The following is a 16,004-nucleotide window of genomic DNA, read 5'->3' on the forward strand; positions in this document are numbered from 1 at the left end:
CGCCCTGCGGAGCAGACAGACGGACGGACACACAGACGGGTCCCGCAGGGGTGCAGTGATGAACTGGGGCCGCGCAGCCCCCTGGAGAGGGCTCGAGGGAGAGCGGGGGTGGGGGCCGCGGGGGCCGGGGAGCCCCAGTGCTGGGGGGGCCGGCAGCCGCCCCCCCGGGCTCAGGGCTCCATTGCGGGACAAGTGTCAGGCAGAGCCCTGCGTGGCGCAGCTCTGCCTGGTGACGGGTGACGCTGCCCAGCCTCGCCGCTCACTGGTCCCGGTCGCGGCACTGGGCAGGACGGGGAGATTGCCCGAACTGGCAGAGTCCGGCTGGCTCGGGGGTCCCAGCACCTTTGCAGCCTCTGCTGGGAGCGGCGATGGCGACGGGTGGTGTTGGGGGAGCTGTGGCCGTGCTGGCGGCACTGGTGGTGCTGGGAGCCCCCCCGGCTCGCGGGCAGGAGAAATCGGGTGAGCCGGGACTGTCCGTGTGGGGAGGGGTTGGTGGGACGGATCCCACACGTGCCCGGGGGGATGCTGAGTGCTGGTGGGGACACGGTGAGGAGGGGACCTGCTGCCGGGGGGACACTCGGGTGTGTGCGGGCTGCCCCCACCGCACCCCTTGTCTCGTTTGTCCTCTGTGGGGGCGGGGAGCGCTGGGCTCCAGGGGACACCCAGTTCCCGGTTTGGGGGAGGTGTTCCCCCACCCTGCTGAGCCCCAGGAACATCCCCTGGGCTCAGTGCTGCTCTGGTCCCTCCCTTGGGTTCATCCCTGCACTCAGCCCTTCCCGTGTCCCCTCCTGCTCCCTGTCGTTGGGTGACCGTCTCCCCTCAGACCCCCCGGGTCCTCTCTGGCTCCTCCCTGTCCCCGGGCTGGGATGTTGAGTCCTCACCGGGTCAGGATCACACCGGCCATGTGGCTGTGGGGAGGCCGGGGGGACAGTGGGGATGGGGAGGGGGCTCCATGGAGCCTCCCTGGGGGGCTGAGGGAGCCTGGTGTGAGGAACCGGCCAGACTGACCCCCCTCCCTGTGCTACCAGGGGTCTTCCTGGAGATGGGTAAGTCCGACTGTTACTTCACCAACGGCACGGAGCAGGTGAGGTTTGTGGACAGGTACATCTACAACCGGGAGCAGTATGTGCACTTTGACAGCGACGTGGGGCTCTATGTGGGTGACACCCCCGTGGGGGAGGGTGTTGCCAAGTACTTCAACAGCCAGCCGGGCATACTGGAGAATGCACAGGCTTCTGTGGACACGTTCTGCCGACACAACTACGGGGTGGTGACCCCTTTCACTGTGGACAGGAAAGGTGAGTGTGTGACAGATCCTCTCCCCGGGGACAGACACAAGCCCAGTCCCGGGCTGGCGGGGGGGACAGCGTGTCCGTGCCGCGCTTGGTGGGCAGCCCCTGCGCCCGTCCCTGGCACGAGTCCCTTGTCCCTCCCTGCGTGGGGACCGCAGGGACAGCCCTGGGCCGGGCTGGGCGGTCCCGGTGCTGTCCCAGCCCCTCCCAGCTCTCTCCCTCTCCCCCAGTGCAGCCCGAGGTGGAAATCTACCCTGTGCAGTCGAGCTCCCTGCCCCAGACCGACAGGCTGGTTTGCTACGTGACGGGGTTTTACCCGGCGGAGATTGAGGTGAAGTGGCTCAAGAACGAGCAGGAGCAGGCGGAGCACGTGGTGTCCACGGACGTGATCCAGAACGGAGACTGGACCTACCAGGTGCTGGTGTTCCTGGAAACCACCCCCCAGCGCGGGGAGACCTACACGTGCCAGGTGGAGCACGTCAGCCTGGAGCACCCGCTCACCCGGCATTGGGGTAAGGTCCTGCCCGGCTCGGCACCCCGGGGTGGGGAGGGGGACGGGCCCCCAGCCCCCAGCCCTGACCCGCTGCTCTGGGCCCGCAGAGCTGCAGTCGGACGGCGCCAGGAGCAAGATGCTGACGGGGGTGGGCGGCTTCGTGCTGGGGCTCATCTTCCTGGCGCTGGGGCTCTTCCTCTACATGCGCAAGAAGGTGAGTGTGGGGGGCTGGGTGGGGGGTCCCCGGGGTTTGGGGTGTCTCCCGTGTGGGGGGGGCTGCCCCTGCTCCAGCACTGACCTTGTCTTTGTGTTTCAGGGCAGCGCGCTCCCCAGGCTGCAGGTAACGTCCATGTCCCCCACCCTGGCCGGACCCCGCCCCCCGCCCCCCTCAGCTGCTCATGTCTCCCCTTTCCCCCCACAGGGCTCCTGAAGCGGCTCCAGCCCCCGCAGATCTGCACGTTCCTGCCCCCAGCGCTGCGCCCACCCCCCCGGCCCCCAGCCCCACTCTGGGCTCCCCCCCCCGCTGCTGCCGCCGCCGCCTCTGGAGCAGGGGGTGCCCCCCCAATAAACACGCTGAGAGCTGAGCCCGGGTGCTGCGTTCTTGGGATCCCCCTGGGGGGCTGTGGGGAAGGGGGGGCTGGCACTGGGGTGGGAGGGCAGGTGGGGTGTCCAGGTCCGGGGTGCAGAGTGTCCCCCAGTTTCTGCGCCGGGACCAGCAGCAGCGAGTTCACCTGCGGGCGATGAAGGAGCCGCTGGGCCTGGGGACGGAGCTTCGGAACCGGGAAAGGAGACTGAGCCTGGACTCAGCGCGACCCCCCCGGGGCAGCAGCAGCAGCAGGAACCGACCACGGCACCGGCTACAAAGGACGTTCTGGCCCCCCCGGCTGCGCGGGGTGACCCAGGGGGGACAATGGAAACAGTCACAGCAGCTGGACACACCGCAGCCGGCTCTGCGAACAGCAACGGCGCGTGGAGCTGCCCACGCGTGTCCCACATCCCGGGGCGCCGGGGATGGTGATGGGTGATGCGGGACACCCGGAGCGCCAGGGGCTGCACGAGGTGACAGGGGACACCCAGAGTGCCGAGGGCCGCACTGGGTGACAACCAGAGCACTGGGGGCCGCAGTGGGTGACACGGGACACCCATAGCACTGGGGGCTGCACTATGTGCCGCAGGACACCCAGGGCATGGGGGGCCACACCGGGTGACAGGGGGACACTCGGAGCGCTGGGGGCCACACTGGGGGCTGCACCGGGTGACACGGGACACCCAGAGCACCGGTGGCCACACCGGGTGACAGTGATGCGTGTCCCGCTAGGTGTTGTCCCCCCGTCCGTTCCTGTCCCCATGTCCCTCTGCGTGCCGCTGTCCCCCCCTACGTGTCCCCTGTGCCCCCCCCGAGTGACACAACAGCCCCGGCTCAACTCGAATAATATTTTCTTTATTTACATGTTAAAGAATCGAAAGGTTCGAAACATCCAATAAGATGAAAACACGGCTCTAAGGGGCTAAAGGGGGGGGGGGGGGGGGGCAGCGAAATTGAGGGGGGGGGGGAACCCAAAACAAAATAAAACAAGTAGAAAAAAATTATACAGTCAACGTAAAAAACAGGCGGCCCCTCCCTACCCCCCCCAGCCCCCCCCCGCGGGAACATGCTGCAGCGGCCCCGGCGGCCGGGGGACACGGGGTGGCCGGGAGGGGACACGGGGTGTCCTGGGGGGGAAACACACACCCATGTGCTGGGGGGGGACACACATGGGGTGTCCAGGGTCCCCACGGCGCAAATAAATTAAGTCTTCCACAGAGGGGGGGTGGGTGGGTGGGGAAGGGCCCCCCCTCCCCCCCAGCAAAACTCACACGGGGACTCACGCCCCCCCCGCCCCCCCCACCCCACGGCTTCTTTATTTTTTATTGTTTTTTAAAAGGTTTTTATTCTTTTTTTTAACTGGATTTTATCTTTTTTTTTTTTTTTAATCTTTTCATAAAAACCCCCAATTTTTCCCCTTTGGAAAAAACCCAAAACCCCCCCCAAAAAAAACCAATAAAAGAAAAACAAATAAACCAACCCTAAAACAACAAACAGTAAAACCGGGGGGGGGGGGGGAGGGGAGGGGGGAACCCCAGCCTGGCGCCCCCCGCCCCCTCCTGGGAACACGGGGCGCCCCCCCCCCTCAACGAAGGGCCCCGGGGGGGCCGCCCCCCCCTACCCCGAGTCCGAGTCGCTGGTGTCGGAGGACGAGGAGCTGGAGCTGGAGCTGGACGAGTCGGAGCTGGAGCTGGAGGCGCTGAGGCGGGAGACGGGGACGGGCTGCGCCGACTCCGGCTTGTCCGTGGCTGCGGAAGGAACGGGGAAACCGTCAGGAAATGGGGGGGAAACGGTCGGGAAACGGTCAGGAAACGGTCGGGAAACGGGGGGGGAAATGGTCGGGAAACGGGAATGGGCTGCGCCGACTTCCGGCTGCGGAAGTAATGGAGAAACGGTCAGGAAATAGTCAGGAAACGGTCAGGAAACGGTCGGGAAACTGGGGGAAACGGTTGGGAAATGGTTTGGAAACTGGGGGAAATAGTGTGGAAATGGGGGGAAATAGTCAGGAATGGGGACGGGCTGCACCGACTCTGGCTTGTCCGTGGCTGCGGAAGTAACGGGGAAACGGTCAGGAAATAGGGGGGGAAACGGTCAGGAAATAGGGGGGAAACGGTCAGGAAATAGGGGGGGAAACGGTCAGGAAATGGGGATAGGCTGTGCCGACTCCGGCTTGCCCGTAGCTGTGGAAATAACAGGGAAATGGTCGGGAAATGGGGGGAAATGGTCGGGAAATGGGGGGGAATGGGGGGGAAACGGGGGAAATAAAGAGAAAGAAGAGAAAAGGGAATGGGGGAGAAACAATGGGGGGGGAGGGAGGGGGAAAGAGGAAAAAAGGGGCGGGGAGAGGAAAAAGGGGGGGGAGAGGAAAAAAGGGGGGGGGAGAGGAAAAAAGGGGGGGGAGAGGAAAAAAAGGGGGGGGAGAGGAAAAAAGGGGGGGGAGAGAGAAAAAAGGGGGGGGAGAGAGGAAAAAAGGGGGGGGAGAAGAGGAAAAAAGGGGGGGGGAGAGAGAGGAAAAGGGGGGGAGAGAGAGAGGAAAAGGGGGGGGGAGAGAGAGGAAAAGGGGGGGGAGAGAGAGGAAAAGGGGGGGGGGAGAGAGGAAAAGGGGGGGGGGAGGGAGGAAAAGGGGGGGCGGGGGGGGCCGTGCCCGCTCACCCTTCTTGGGCGCTTCTTGGCCGAGTGAGCTGCCCGCTCACGTCCTGCAGCCGCTTCTCCAGCTCCCGCTTCTTCTCCAGCGCCAGCTCCTCTTTCGTCTTCCCCACCGGCTTCTTCAGGGCTGTAAAGATGGGGGGGTCAGGGGGGTCCCCAAAACCCAAAGGGGCCCCCAAACCCCCACAAAGGGTCCCAAAACCCCCTGGCCAGTGGGGTCCCCCAAACCCCCAGAGGGGTCCACAAACCCCCAGCTCAGGAGGGTCAGTGGGGTTTCCCCAAACCCCCTGGGCCCAGTAGGGTCAGAAGGGTCCCCCCAAACCCCCCTTGCCCAGCGGGGTCCCCCAAACCCCTCAGTGGGGTCCCTCCAAACCCCCTCATCCCAGTGGGGTCCCCCAAACCCCCACCATCCCAGTGGAGTCCCCTCCAAACCCCCCTGGTCCAGCAGGGTCCCCCAAATCCCCCCATCCCAGCAGGGTCCCCCCCAAACCCTCAGTGGGGTCACCCCAAACCCCCCCAATCCCAGCAGGGTCCCCCAAACCCCTCAGGGGGCCCCTCCAAACCCCCCCATCCCAGCAGGGTCCCCCCAAACCGCCCCTGCTGGGGTCCCCAAACCCCCTTGGCCCAGCAGGGTCCCCCAAACCCCCCCCCATCCCAGCAGGGTCCCCAAACCCCTCAGTGGGGTCCCTCCAAACCCCCCTGGCCCAGCAGGGTCGCCCCCAAATCCCCCCCATCCCAGTGAGGTCCCCCCAGTCCCAGTGGGGTCCCCCCAAACCACCCTGGTGGGGGTCCCCAAACCCCCTTGGGCCCAGCAGGGTCCCCAAACCCCCCCCCATCCCAGTAGGGTCCCCCAAACCCCCCTGGCCCAGCAGGGTCCCCCAAACCCCCCCATCCCAGCAGGGTCCCCCAAACCCCCCCCATCCCAGCAGGGTCCCCCAAACTCCCCTGGTGGGGTCCCCAAACCCCCCTGGCCCAGCAGGATCCCCCAAAACCCCCATCCCAGCAGGGTCCCCAAACCCCTCAGCGGGGTTCCCCCAAACCCCCCCATCCCAGCGGGGTCCCCCCAAACCCCCCCGCCCCCCGTCCGCGCTCACTTTCGCTGTAGGGCTTGCGCGGCTTCTTGCGCAGGCAGGACAGGACGTAGCGCTCGAGCTCGCGCAGCGTCGAGGGCTTGAGCGTCTCAAAGTCGATCTCGATCTCCTCGGGGTTGGAGTCGCGCAGACGGAGGGCTCGCGGGAACTGGATGATGTGCACCACGCGGCCCAGCTTCTCCCCGGGCAGCTTGTTGATGTCCAGGCTGAGCTGCCGCTTCTCGTCGTACGTCATGGGTTTTGCTCTCCTCCTCCTCCTCCGAGTCGTAGAGCGCGGGCGGCGGCGCCGGAGCCGCTTTGGGCGCCTTCTTGGAGCTCCTGGCGGGGGGCCGAAACGCCGCGTCGGACCCCCGTTTGCAGCCCGGACGGGGGGGGGCCGGCGGGCGGCTGCGCGGCGCACTCACTTGGCGCCGGCGGCTCTCTTGGCGCGGCGGAGCTGCGCCTGGCGCACCCGCGCCTCCTCGTCGCCGGCTCCGCGCGCTTTGTGCTTCTCCGCCTTCTTCTTCTTCTTCTTCTCCCTCTTCTTCTTGGGTTTGGAAACGGGGCCCTGCGAGAGGGCAGCGAGCTGCTCGTGCACGGCGCGCAGCTGTGGGGAGACAGCGGTGAGCCCGGGGAGGCGGCGGCGCCGGGAGCCGCGGGGCCGGGGGGGCCGCACCTGCTCCTGCAGCTCGGCCAGGCGGTTGCGCGCGCTCCTCCTCCCGAGTCCGAGCTCTCCTCGCTGCCCGAGGAGCTGCCGCTGCTGCTCTCGTCCTCGTCGTCCTCGTCCTCGTCGTCGTCCTCGTCGTCCTCGTCGCTCGACGACTCGTCGGACGAGGATTTGGAGAGGGCGCCGGGCAGCGGCGCCGACGCGGCCAGCGGCGCTCGAGTCCTGCGGCTCGTCCGGCATCTTGGCGTAGCTGAACTCGAACACGTCCTGCGCGGGACGGGGGGTTTAGTTTGGGGGTGTTTTGGGGGACATGGGGGAGTTTGGGGGACAAGGGGGGTGTCTGGGGGACAAGGGGGGACATAGAGGGGTTTTGGGGGTGTGGGGGGTGTTTGGAGGAACATAGAGGGGTTTTGGGGGTGTGACAGTGTTTAGGGGTACATGGAGGGTTTTGGGGGCGTTTGGGGGAACATGGCGGGGGTTTGGGGGTACATAAGGGGGTTTTGGGGGTGTGGAGGTGTTTGGGGGACATAGGGGGGTTTTGGGGGTGTTTGGGGGGACACAGGGGGGTCCTGGGGGCGTGTGGGTTGTTTGGGGGGACATAGGGGGGGGTTTGGGGGTGGGGAGGTGTTTGGGGTGTGGAGGGTGTTTGGGGGGACATAGGGGGGCTTTGGGAGACATGGGGGGACACAGGAGGCTTTTGGCGGTGTGGGGGATGTTTGGGGGGACATAGGGGAGTTTTGGGGGTGTTTGGGGGAACATAAGGGGTTTTTGGAGGACATAGGGGGGTGTTTAGGGGGACATAGGGAGTTTTGGGGGTGTCTGGGGAAACATAGGGGGGTTTTGGAGGTGTGGAGGTGTTTGGGGGTGTGGAGGGTGTTTGGGGGGACATAGGAGGGTTTTGGGGGTGTTTGAAGGGACACAGAGGGGTTTTGGGGGTGTGGGGGTGTTTGGGGGGACAGGGGGGTGTTTGGGGGAGGGACGTGGGAAGTGTTTTGGGGGAGGGACGTGGGGAAGTGTTTTGGGGGACGTGGGACGGGGTGTTTGGGGGGTGGGGGGAGGTGGGGGTGGTTTAGGGGGTGGTTTTAGGGGGGGATCGGGGTGTAGTTTTGGGGGGTACGGGGGGATTGGTTTTGAGGGTGGGGGGGGGTTTTTCAGGGTGCCCCCCCACCTGCAGCTTGCGCGCCATGGCCACTGCGTCGTGGTCGGTGTTTTGGGGGTGTTTTGGGGGGTGTTTGGGGTGCCCTGACCTGCAGCTTGCGCGCCATGGCCATCATGTCGTGGTTGGTGTTTTGGAGTGTTCTGGGGGGTGTTTTGGGGGGGTTTTGGGGGGTGTTTGGGTGAGATTTGAGGTGCCCTGACCTGCAGCTTGCGCGCCATGACCACTACCACGTTGTGGTCAGTGTTTTGGGGGTGTTTTGGGGGGTGTTTTGGGGTGCCCTGACCTGCAGCTTGCGCGCTATGGCCACCACGTCGTGGCCAGTGGTTTGGGGGTGTGTGGGGGTGTTTTGGGGGGTGTTTTCGGGGGGTTTTGGAGTGTTTTGGGGTGGCCCTGACCTGCAGCTTGCGCGCCATGGCCACCACGTTGTGGTCGGTGTTTGGGGGGGTTTTTGGGGGTGTTTTGGGGGGGGTCTTGGGGTGCCCTGACCTGCAGCTTGCGCGCCATGGCCACCACGTCGTGGTCGGGCGGGTTGTACTTGTAGCAGTTGGAGAACATCAACCGCACGTCGGCGGCGAATTCTGCGCGTCGTGGTAGTCGCGGTTCTCCATCTTCCGCTGGTTTTGGGGGGGACGTGAGCGCCACACCCCCAAATCCCCCCCAAAATCCTCCTGTACCCCCAAGACCCTCCAGATCCTCCCAAATAGCCCCAAACCCCCCAAATCCTCTTGAAATCCCCCCAAACCCCCAACCTCTCCAAACTCTCCCAAATCTCCAACCTGTCCAGACCACCCCCAAACCCTCTGAATCCCCAAACCCCCCTGAACCCCCAAACCCACCCACATCTCCCCCAAACTGTCCAAACCCTCCTGAGCCCCCAAACCTCTTCAAACCCTCCCAAATTCCCCCAAAACCCCCCAACCTCCCCAAACCCTCCCAAAACTCCAACCTGTCCAGAGCCCCCCAAACCCTCTGAATCCCCAAACCCCCCCGAACCCCCAAACCCTCCTACACCTCACCCAACCTCCCCAAACCCTCCTGAACCCCCACACCCTCCCCTATCTCCCCCAAACTGTCCAAACCCTCTTGAACCCCCAAACCCCTCCGAACCCTCCCAAATGCCCCCAAAACCCCCCAATCTCCCCAAACCTCTCCAAACCCTCCCAAATCTGCAACCTGTCCAGACCCCCCCAAACACTCTGAATCCTCAACCCCCCCTGAACCCTCAAACCCTCCTGAACCCCCAAACCCTCCTGAACCCCCCCAAACCCTCCTACATCTCCCCCACCCTGTCCAAACCCTCCTGAACCCCCAAACCCTCCTGAACCCCCAAACCCTCCCACATCTCCTCCAAACTTTCCAAACCCTCCTGAACCCCCAAACCCCTCCAAACCCTCCCAAAACACCCCAACCTCCCCAACTTTCCCCAACCCCCTCCAAACGCCCCCAAAACCCCCCAATCTCCCGAAACCCCCCCAAAGCGCCCCCCTCGCGCCCACCTTGATGGTGCTGAGGTCCATGGGGTGCTTGATGATGTCGTGGTAGTCGTGCAGCCCCAAGGCCGAGGCGTCCACGGGCTTGTAGAAGGGCCACGCGTAGGCCGCGTGCTTCTTGGACAGCAGCTCCTTGAGGATGCCGTTGCAGTACTTGAGCTGCTCGGGCAGCTTCCCGCGCCGGCACGTCTGGTGCTGCTGCGAGTCGGGCAGGTCCTTGCGGGGGGGCTTGATGGGGCGGCCGCTCTCGCGCCGCGCGGGGATCTTGGCGGCTTTGGGCTCGGGGGGCGACGGGCCCGAGGGCGACGGCGACAGGGACGACTCGCCGCTGGCCGCCGTGGCGATGATGGCCGTGGGCGTGGGGGTCGTGGTGTCCGCTTTCCGCTTCACGCCCTTCTTCTGGGGGGGGGGATGGGGTGGGGGGGTGGGGGAGGAGCTGCTGATACGCCTGGACCCCAAAAATCTCCCACATCTACCCACAAATCCTCCTGAACCCCCAAAAGCTCCCACATCTATCCCCAAATTCTCCTGGACCCCTAAAGCCTCCCAAAGCTACACCCAAATCCTCCTGAGCCCCCAAAACCTCCCAAATCTACCCCCAAAACCTCCTGAGCCCCCAAAACCTCCCAAATCTACCCCCAAAACCTCCTGAGCCCCCAAAACCTCCCAAATCTACCCCTAAAACCTCCCAAATCCAGCCCAAAATGCCCTATGAATGCTCCTGAACCCCCAAAACCTCCCAACTCTACCCACAAATCCTCCTGAACCCCCAAAACCTCCCAAATCCTCCTGAACCCCCAAAACCTCCCAAATCCAGCCCAAAATCCCCTACAAATGTTCCTGAACCCCCCAAACCTCCCAAATCCAGCCCAAAATGCCCTACGATCCTCCTGAACCCCCAAAACCTCCAATTCTCCCAAATCCATCCCCAAAAATCCCCTACGATCCTTCTGAACCCCCAAACCCTCCCAAATCCAGCGCAAAATGCCCTATGGATGCTCCTGAACCCCCAAAACCTCCCAAATCTACCTGCAAATCCTCCTGAACCCCTAAACCTGGCTGAACCTCCCAAATCCACCCCCAAAGTCCCCCCAAACATCCCCCCAAAACCCTCCAAACACCCCCAAATATCCCCTATGAATCTTCCTGAACCCCCAAAGCCTCCAAATCTTCCTAAAACCCTCCAAACCCTCCCAAATCTCCCCCCAAATCCTCCCCAATCCCCCCAAAATCCACCTTGAACCCCCCAAAATCCCCTCCAAATCCTCCTGAACACCCCAAACCCTCCCAAATCTCCCTCATCCCCAAACCCTCCAAATCATCCTCGAGTCCCCAACCCCCCAAATGCCCCCAGACCCCCCCAATATCCCCAACCCCCCCAGATCCAAAATCTTCCCCAAACCCCCTAAATAGCCCTGAACCCCCAAATCCTCCCAAACCTCCCCCCAAAACCCTCACAAACCCCCCAACCCCAAGTAGCCCCAAACCCTCTTGAAATTCCCCCAAAATATCCCCAAATATCCAAGTCTCCCCAACCCCCCCAAACCCTTCCAAATAGCCCCCAAAAATCCTCACAAACCCCCAACCCCTCCTGAAACCCCCCCAAAATATCCCCAAGTCTCCCCAAGCAACCAACCCCCCCCAAACCCTTCCAAATCCCCCCCAAACCCCCAAAACTCCCCCAACCCCCCCACCTTGGCCAGGGGCTGCGTGGGCGCGGGCAGCGGGGCCGGGGGCGCGTGCAGCGACTTGAGCAGCGGGGCGGCGATGACCGAGGGGTGCGGGATGTTGACGATGGTGGTGGGGATGTCGGGGCTGGCGGCGCCGTACGCGGCGGCGTGGGACACCGAGGACACGGCCGGCACCTGCTGGGCGCCCGTCAGCCCCGCCAGGAGCGCTGCGGCACACCGGGACCCCGTTAGCGCCGCCGGCGGCACCGCCGCCCGCCGCGGCCCCCGCCCCGCGACACCGGCGCCGTCACCGTACCGGCTGCGCGCGACGCTCCTTTCTTATGGCTGTTCTTGGCCACCGGCACCACGATCTCCTGCTCGTCCGGTGGCATCTGCGCCACCTTCTGCAGGAAGATCTTCTCCAGGGTTTGGGCCATCAGGACGATGTCATCCGTGGGCTGCGGGACAAGCGGCGGCACAATCGGCATCACAACCGGCGTCACAACCGGCGTCACAACCCAAGCGGTGTCACAACGCGCCGGACGGTGCCGGTTCTCACCTTGTTGTAGATGTAGCAGTTGGTGAACATGGTGTTGAAGTCCTGCATGCACTCGGCGGCCCCCCAGTAATAGTTGTTCTCCAGGCGCCGCTTGATGGTCCCCATGTCCATGGGCTGCTTGATGATCTTGTGGTAGTCCTGGGGGGCACACGCGGGGGGGTCAGGGAGGTGCTGGTGCCGCCGCGTCCCGCTCGCACACCAGCTCTCACTCAGGCGCAGGCAGGGGTGATGGGGCCTTGTCCCCCCCCCGAGTCACCCTACGCAATGGGGGACGCTCGTTTTGGCGCTGTGTCCCCCCCCATGGGAGATGAGATGGGGCTGGGGGGGGGGGGGGGCTGGAATTTCTGGCTAAACTTGGAATTTAAAGAGCAAAACCTCCGTGGAACTTTAATTTACCTCCGGGCTTTAACTCCTTGGGCGCCACAGGTGCACGGGGGGGCTGGCGTTTAATTTTGGGGTCACGAGTTGGCTGTCTTCTACAAATTCATGGATGGGCATCTGCAAAACGCATTCAGGGGACAAGAGATTAGCTGGGGGGGGCGCGGGGGGGCGTCCGGGGGTCCCCAAAGAGCGGCTGCGTCGCCTCATCCAGACCTCGGTGGGACAAAACCAAAAAGGGGGAGGGGGGTGGCAGCGCTGAGGGTGCCCCCAAAACCTGCCCCACGGCTACGGGGGGCTGGGGGTTCATCCCGGGGGGGCGCGCAGCCCCGGCACCTGCGGCGATGTGGCTGGGGGGGTGTGGGGGGGGTGGCGCTCGCCCTGTGCTTTTTGCGGGGGGACACATGTGGGGCGGGGAATTCGGCAACGAATGCGCCTCGACCCCCCTGCCTGCGCCTTCGGGGACACGGGGGGGACACACAGACACACTCACACCCCCCCCAGCGCCGCCTCCCGCAGCCCCCCCGCCGTACCGGTAAACCCAGCTTGACGGCGTCGACAGGCTGGCGGAAGGGCCAGGCGAACTGGTGCTTCCAGAGCGCCTTCATCACCACCTTGTGCAGGTACTGCAGCTGGTTGGTGACGCGCCCCGGCTTCTTGGGGTTCGACACCTCGGGCGGGGGGGGGTTGGCCTGCGGGGACGGCAGCGCCGGCGCCGACGCCATGGTGGGGCTCTCGAAGCCCTCGTACAGCAGCGAGGGTTTGCGGATCCGCTTGCCGGGGGTGGACTCGGGCGCCAGGCCCATGAGCCCGGCATTGCCCTCCCCCAGAATCCTGCGGGGCGAGAGACGCGGTTAACGGGCGCCCAAAGCGGGGCCGGCGGCCCCGGGAAGAGCCGCGCGCTCCCGGCGCCGCGGTCCAGAGCCGAGACGCCGCCGCGGCGCGAGGGACCCGCTCCTCCGATCCCCCCGGGTTCGGCCACAAACGCCCGTTAACCGGAGCCAAACGAGCGCCCGGTGTCGGGAGGCTGACGCGGGTCCAGGTCCGTCCCCACGCAACGAGGTGACGGTGACATCGAGCGTGTCACGGTGACGGTGACACCCAGTGTGTCGCGGTGACGGTGACACCCGCCCGCCGGGGGGATTCGGGGACACCCGCGGCGGGGCCGTTATGTCGCTGTCACCGTTGCGTGGTGGGGAGCCGGTGCAGCTGCCACCGTCATGTGGGGACACCAACGGGACGCTGGTGACACAGGGGGACCCTCGGGACACAGCAGGACCCCGGGAACACCAACGGGATGCTGGTGACACAGCAGGACCCTGGGGACACCGATGGGACCCTCAGGGACACCAACAGGACCCTGGTGACACAGTGGCACCCTAAGGACACCGACGGGACCCTCAGGGACACCAACGGGACGCTGGTGACACAGCAGGACCCCGGGAACACCAGTGGGACCCTTGGGGACACCAATGGGACGCTCGTGGTACAGTGGGACCCTCAGGGACACCGACGGGACACTGGTGACAAAGCGAGACCCCAGGGACACCAACAGGACCCTGGGGACACAGTGGCACCCTGGGGACACCAACGGGACCCTCAGGGACACCAACGGGACGCTGGTGACACAGCAGGACCCTGGGGACACAGTGGGACCCTCGGGACGCATCAGGACCCTCGGGGACACTGACGAGACGCTGGTGACACAGCAGGACCCCGGGGACACCGACGGGACCCTCGGGGACACCGACGGGACCCTCGGGGACACCGACGGGCTCCCGCCCGAACCCCCAACCCGGGGGGTGGGACCCCCAGCTGCCCCGTCACCAACCGTCACCCCGGGGCCGCCAAGGACGCGGCTCAAGCGCCAAGGACGGCGCTGGGTGCGGGGGACACGCGGGTGACAATGTCACGGGTGGGGTGCTGACACCCCCCCGGTGCGCGCGCGTGTCCCCGTGTCACCGCGCAGGGACGCGGCCCGAGCCCGGGGGTGTCACCGGGTGACACGGGGTCCCCCCCCACGCGTGACCCGTCCCCGCGGCACCTACTTGCTCTGGGGATTCACATTCTGCAGCATGGCGGCGGCTCCGTGCCCGGCCCGCGCTCCCGGCTCCTCCGACGACCCCCCCACTTTGCCCGGACACGCGGGGCGGCGGGTTCGGGGGGTTCAGGCGATCGCGGGTGGGCAGGGGGCGCCCCCCCCTCGTCAGCGCATCCCCGGGGGGGGCGAGCCGGGTGTCCCCTCCCCGGGCAGGGCGGGGACGGGGCTCAGGCGGCGGCGGCTCCGGCCGGGACCATCCAGCGGCCTCACATGAACGGCGCGGAGAAAATGGCGGCGCGGAGCGGGCGGGATGCGGCGGGCGGGGAGCGCTTGGTGCCGGGGGGGGGGGGGGCCCTCTTCGGTGCCGCCGCTGCGCCCCGAATCCTCCGCGATCCGCTCAATACAGGCCTTGCCGCGTCGCTGGGCGCCGGGCGCGTCGGGGGAGGCCGCGGGCGAGGCGATGCGCGGCGGTCCGGGCGGCGGATGACAGCGGATGGCGGCGGGGCCGGTCAGCGGGCGGGCTCCATCTTGGCTCCCTGAGGGGCGGAGGGCGGGAGCGCGGGGGGCGGGGAGGCAGGCCCCCTCGCCGCCGGCCGCAGGCAGGGGTCGCTACGGAGGCCGGGGAGGGTCCGGCGAGCCCTCCGGGAGGCGCGGAGGCGGGGGCTGGGCCGCCCGGCGGAGGATGGATCCGGTTTGGGGCCGCCCCCCGCTCGCCACCGGGCCCGACCCGCTCCGTGCTCCGTCCCAGCGAAATGGCGCCTCTCGGCCTGCCCCCGGCCGCCCTTATATAGACACCAGCCGGCCCCTCATTGGGCGGCGGCGCCGCTGACATCACCCGCCCGGCCCGCCCCGCCCCGCCGCGGCCTCGGTGGGCGGAGCCCAGCCCGCCGCGCTTCCCCCATTGGCCGCGCGGCGCGTCGCTCAGCCGCGCCGCTCCCCGCCCCTCCCGGCCTTCCGCCCGGCGCCTCGAACCGCGGAGCCGCCGCTGTCACCGCCCATTGGCCGGCGCTGCCATTCGTTGCGCGGCGATTGGCCGGCGGGTCACATGAGGGGGCGGGGCCGGCAGCGGAACCGGCCGTTGGAGGTTGTTGTCGCGCTCCCCGGAGAGGAGACGGGGCCGGCGGCGCCATCTTGAGCGGCGGCTCCGGCCGCGCCGGGCGGACAATGACCCGGCGCTCCCGGGCGGCCCCGCCGCCGCCCCGCCACCCCCGGGCAGCGGGGGGACCCCCCGCCCGCCCTCACCCCCCTCGCCGCGCTCCCGCGGGCCGCACGGCCCCGGACCCCCGGAGCCGCCGCGCCTCGTCCCGCATCGGGCTGCCCCGCGCCCGCGCTCCTCGCGGGCCGCGCCACGGGCCCCTCACGCTGCGGGGGACGCGGAAACCCCCACGGACACGCGGCCGCTGCGGCCGCCAGCCCCGGGACGGGCGCGCCCCGCCGTTGCGCCCCCCCCCCGCCCCCCGGGCGGCCCCGCGGCGGCCCCGGGACCCCCGCGGCGGGGGCCGCTCACCCCCCGCGGCCCCGCACGGCCGCGGCCGCTCCGCCGGGACCCCGAAACCTCCTCGCCCCCCGCTCACGGGGGGTCCCGGCCTCAGCGGGGCCCCCGGTGTCGCAGGACACGAGTGGCTCCCTGCCCCCCCCTCGCCGTGACACAGCACTTGGGGCCCTGCCCGCCGCCCCCGCGCGAACACCCAAACATGGCGCTTTTCGCCCCAAACCGCCGCCCCCGCTGGCGCGCACAAAGCGGCCCCGCCCCCCCGCCCCACCTGCCCGTCACCGCCGTGCGGCCGCCCATTGGCCGCCGCCCCAGCGCGGGGGCGGAACCGCGCCTGACTGACAGCTCGCCACCGCCACGTGACTCCCCCGCCCCCGCTCCTCCGTTGGGGGGAAGGGACAGGCCCCCCCCCTCGTCACTCACCTGAGCCGCCCCCACGCGGGGCCGCGACCCCCGGCCCC

General features: G+C 67.2%; 2 protein-coding genes across 2 annotated transcripts; one reads left to right on the forward strand and one right to left on the reverse strand.

Moving 5' to 3' along the window:
* The first annotated feature begins 296 nt into the window (after positions 1 to 296).
* On the forward strand, positions 297 to 2,264 carry LOC308052496 (class II histocompatibility antigen, B-L beta chain-like). The gene is made up of 6 exons (XM_080364575.1): positions 297 to 459; positions 1,029 to 1,298; positions 1,523 to 1,804; positions 1,893 to 1,999; positions 2,102 to 2,125; positions 2,207 to 2,264. The coding sequence occupies exons 1-6, from the start codon at positions 369 to 371 to the stop codon at positions 2,213 to 2,215; spliced, it is 783 nt and encodes a 260-aa protein (XP_080220701.1). The 5' UTR covers positions 297 to 368; the 3' UTR covers positions 2,216 to 2,264.
* Positions 2,265 to 3,205: 941 nt separating this feature from the next.
* LOC308052495 (bromodomain-containing protein 2-like) lies at positions 3,206 to 14,939 on the reverse strand. The gene is given in 18 exon segments (XM_080364574.1): positions 3,206 to 4,119; positions 5,024 to 5,046; positions 5,048 to 5,144; positions 6,112 to 6,349; positions 6,351 to 6,426; positions 6,513 to 6,694; positions 6,764 to 6,790; positions 6,792 to 6,806; positions 6,808 to 6,966; positions 6,968 to 7,021; positions 8,400 to 8,494; positions 8,497 to 8,527; positions 9,410 to 9,802; positions 11,098 to 11,300; positions 11,390 to 11,531; positions 11,633 to 11,770; positions 12,544 to 12,844; positions 14,059 to 14,939. Coding segments are annotated over 18 exon segments (2,334 nt in total). The 5' UTR covers positions 14,088 to 14,939; the 3' UTR covers positions 3,206 to 3,988.
* Between the last annotated feature and the right edge of the window lie 1,065 nt (positions 14,940 to 16,004).

This window comes from Nesoenas mayeri (assembly GCF_963082525.1).
Source record: "Nesoenas mayeri genome assembly, contig: SCAFFOLD_137, whole genome shotgun sequence".
Lineage (NCBI taxonomy): Eukaryota > Metazoa > Chordata > Aves > Columbiformes > Columbidae > Nesoenas > Nesoenas mayeri.